Here is a 3,566-nt window from a genome sequence, read left to right as displayed (position 1 = left end):
TATTACTCTCCGTTTTTACTCTTAGTGAACATAAGAATCTGCTTTAAAAAATGTAACTGATCCCAAACGTTTGAACAGTAGCGTAAATGATCTGAATGTTTCGCTGAGCCTATGTGTGTGTGTTTATTCAGTATGATCACCCTGAAGGTGCTGAACAGTATTGTGTTGTTGGGGAAATCCTGTATGTATGTGAAAGAGGCCAATATGGAGGAGAAGCTGTTTCGGAATCCTCCCTCTGCAGCTCCCAGCAGAGCGTCTAGCAGAGCCCACCGAACCAAACACACACGAGAACCAGCAGGTAACACACACACACACAACAAGCCCTGATAATAGAGTGATCAATAGGGTCAGTAGATAATAGAGTCTTATATATGTTAGAAAAATTAGGACAAATGTCTTTGAAACAAAAAAAAGACTGAAAAAATAATGCATTGCATTAACAGTGCTTGCATTTTAACGCCTTGTATTTTCAGGGCTATACTTTCATCTGTCATTATTTGTCTTCCATACTTATAAAGGTTTTATTCTCACTAACCAATTGCGTCCACACCCATCTGAAGGTGAGCCAGCGGAGGAGGGCTTGTCTGCATCAGTCACCACTCAGCCCAGCCAAAGTGACGAATGCCCCGCCCCTCAGCTCCCCACCAGCCTATCAGATCAGTTCCTCACTACACCAGATGAATCAGAAGAGAAAAGCCTTATTCAGGACGATACCGAACTTAAACACAAGGCGCCCAAAAAAGACTTGCTGGAGATTGACCGCTTTACTATCTGCGGTAACCGTATCGACTGACATTGATATGCACCTTCATGTGTAAGAGTGACGCCAAGTATGCACTGAAATGCCCGCCCTCTCTGCTAGCTTGATTTTGTTTGACATTTGAGCTCGTTGGATTGGGACAGCGAGAAACTGCAGGATATTTATTAATAAGTGATGCACCTAATTTATTTAAGACTTAAACACAGACAGTCACACACAGTTTTACCCATCTGGAATCCACCCAGTGAAGTTTTCAAGAGGCTCGAGATCACCAGCGGAGGTCACCTTTGGACGGCGGGGGAGATCTTGGTCCGATGGTCACTGTGCTTACCTTTCAAAGGAGGCATCAAATGAAGAAAATGAGAAAAGGGATGCATTATATTCCTAAATGACAGATTCTGAAGATTCCATACATGTGTGGAACAAAATAGGATGCAAATACTCCAAAAATGTAATATGCAGTGCTCCAAAACAAATGTCAAAAATTCTTACGTTTAGTAATTTGCAAGTGTCCCTTCATCTACAATTCTCAAATTCCCTCAAAGACTTTTAGTTTGTCATATCACCATGTTCATTGTCAGTCAGATGTGTTACGCAGATTATTATTTTTTTGTATCTTTGAGACAGCAGGCTAAAATACCGTATCACATGTTTAATTATTTATATTTTTAAGACAGTTGCTCATTTATGACTGAATGACTAAATTTCAGTTTAAAGACAGGGTTACCAATGGCAAAAAAAAAATAAAAATGTTTTGCATCGTTTGAGGTAATGACCTTTTAAAAGGCCATTGTGAGTAAGTGATACTGCGATGAGACGCATGCCTGTGATATTTGGATTGATTTAAGCACTGCATCTGAATGAAAGGATCGTTGATTAATGCAAGATAGTCGCATGGAATCAGAAAACCGAATCAACTTCAGTAGCGTAATGTGTTTTGTTAAAATGAAGGAATTAAATATTTTCCATTTAAGGATGGAAAGTCTGTTTTTTTTCCTCTCAAGCGTTTATTGCACAGAGAGTAGCGTATCAGTTGAACGATCATACATTGATGCTGATGCTAAATAGTTAATTACCAACATTCCAAACGTCAGAATCTTGACCAAAGCAAAGCTGAATTTACAGCCTTTTGCTAATATCTTGGGTGTATATATAAAAAAAAAAAAAGGCCTGTTGACCCCAAATAAACAGTTTTTATAGGTCAATGAGTATCAGAGTCCAGTAATGTAAGATATGAGTCAACGTTTCAGAATAACCAATTTATCAGTTAACGGTCACATCTGTGAATGTCCATGATCAGTAATATATGCCCATGCATCATGTATAGTGCGTTATCATCATAGACAATAATTCTTTGTACATTTGATTTGCATAACAGACCACACTGTCTTAAAAAATGTACTTTGTAAACCACTAATGTCTCTTTGTAGTGCTGGATGTCAGAATTTAAGTTTTTGTTTTCTTTCTCTCAGTAATGACAACTTGTTTTGTTTTTCTGTTTATTGTTTATTTTTGACTGCTTTTGGAATTTGTATTTCTTGTATTACAAATGTGTGGCTATAATGGCTTTGCTTTGTAATATCATCATCATGGTGACCATGGTGGCATGGTCGTATTGTGTAAGGTGCTCAGTTTTTTTCAAAAACAAAAGGTCGTTTGATTTTAATTATCATTTAGGAAGATTATCACGTGAAAATATCAACTATGCCAAGGAATTGTTTACCCTCAGTTATCAAACTAATGCAAACTCACATTTTTCAAAACCTTTTTCAGAAGCATTCACTTGACTTAAACTGCCAAAATGATATCAGCGAGCATTTCTCACTGTTTTTACATTCGAAGCACTGATGTTAGAAATACTTCTGCTTCGTTTTGAAAGAAAGAGAGCATTTTAAGCAAATGTTTGGTTCTGTTGTGCTTCTCAGTGTAACTGCCTGTGCTTTCCCGGAGGTTCAGTCACCTTTTGGCTCTTGAAATAAGGCTGAAGTTTGGCTGTGCTGGATATGGATCAGTACTGCTTGATTGAACCTTTCTAATTCATACTCGTATCCATTTATTTGGAAAAACATTCAGATCCAGCCATCCCGTTCTTTCCACACTGCTGGACTTCACTGCTGTTTTCTCTCACTGGTCAATATCAGTTTGTTGTTTTCGGTGTGTTTTTGTACCCATATCGGCTTCAGCCTGTAGAAACTGAAGAGGAATGACGATGTCAAATCCCTTGTGTGGGATGTTTCAGAGACAGAATTGGGGAGAGGAATCAGGGCATTGTGTTAATTAAAGTTTTGTTGTTTTGTACCTTGTTGTTGTGGTTGTCGTTTGTTTAGGGTGGAGCCTTAATATGCATTTTCATGAAGAATTATAATCTTATTATTATTACTATATTAGTTTATATGACACCAAGTGTGTCAGGACACCCCTAAACATCACATGCACAGCTAAAACAAGTCCAGACCGAATTAATTAAATCCAACCACTCCGACCCCAGGCCAAAAATAGTCACCTAAAGATGATGTAACGCTAAACTGATCTGTGCTAAAACCATAGAGATCTAAACACTAAACCGATTGAGATTTTGACTTAGAATGTGTGTGAAATTAGATCTAGAATGAATGAATACCGCTATGAGACAAGTCTATTTAAAACCGGATTAGATATCTCAAATTCTGCTGAGCTGATGTACAGTGGAGTTCAAAAGTTACTCTCACGTTTTCGTTATATTTCTTGTAGTTTGCTTTCCATTTGCTTTAATAACAGTAGTTCTCACGCTTAAATGAACAAAACATACTCATTCTCACAAATTTGC

General features: G+C 37.7%; 1 protein-coding gene across 1 annotated transcript in view; it reads left to right on the top strand.

Annotated features, from left to right (window-relative positions):
- Positions 1–3,058, top strand: part of LOC107576404 (transmembrane anterior posterior transformation protein 1 homolog) — a 3,622-nt gene extending 564 nt beyond the window's left edge. Inside the window, exons 3-4 of the mRNA XM_016262587.1 lie at positions 132–298; positions 561–3,058. Of these exons, the coding sequence (XP_016118073.1) occupies positions 132–298; positions 561–793 (400 nt within the window). The 3' untranslated portion in view covers positions 794–3,058. The remainder of the gene's footprint in view (positions 1–131; positions 299–560) is intronic.
- The last annotated feature ends 508 nt before the right edge of the window (positions 3,059–3,566 follow it).

The sequence above is a fragment of the Sinocyclocheilus grahami genome, unplaced genomic scaffold (genome assembly GCF_001515645.1).
Source record: "Sinocyclocheilus grahami isolate Dianchi unplaced genomic scaffold, SAMN03320097.WGS_v1.1 scaffold3633.1, whole genome shotgun sequence".
In the NCBI taxonomy this organism is placed as follows: Eukaryota; Metazoa; Chordata; class Actinopteri; order Cypriniformes; family Cyprinidae; genus Sinocyclocheilus; species Sinocyclocheilus grahami.
The sequence above is the reverse complement of the archived record's forward strand: the minus strand, read 5'-3'. Positions and strand labels throughout refer to the sequence as shown.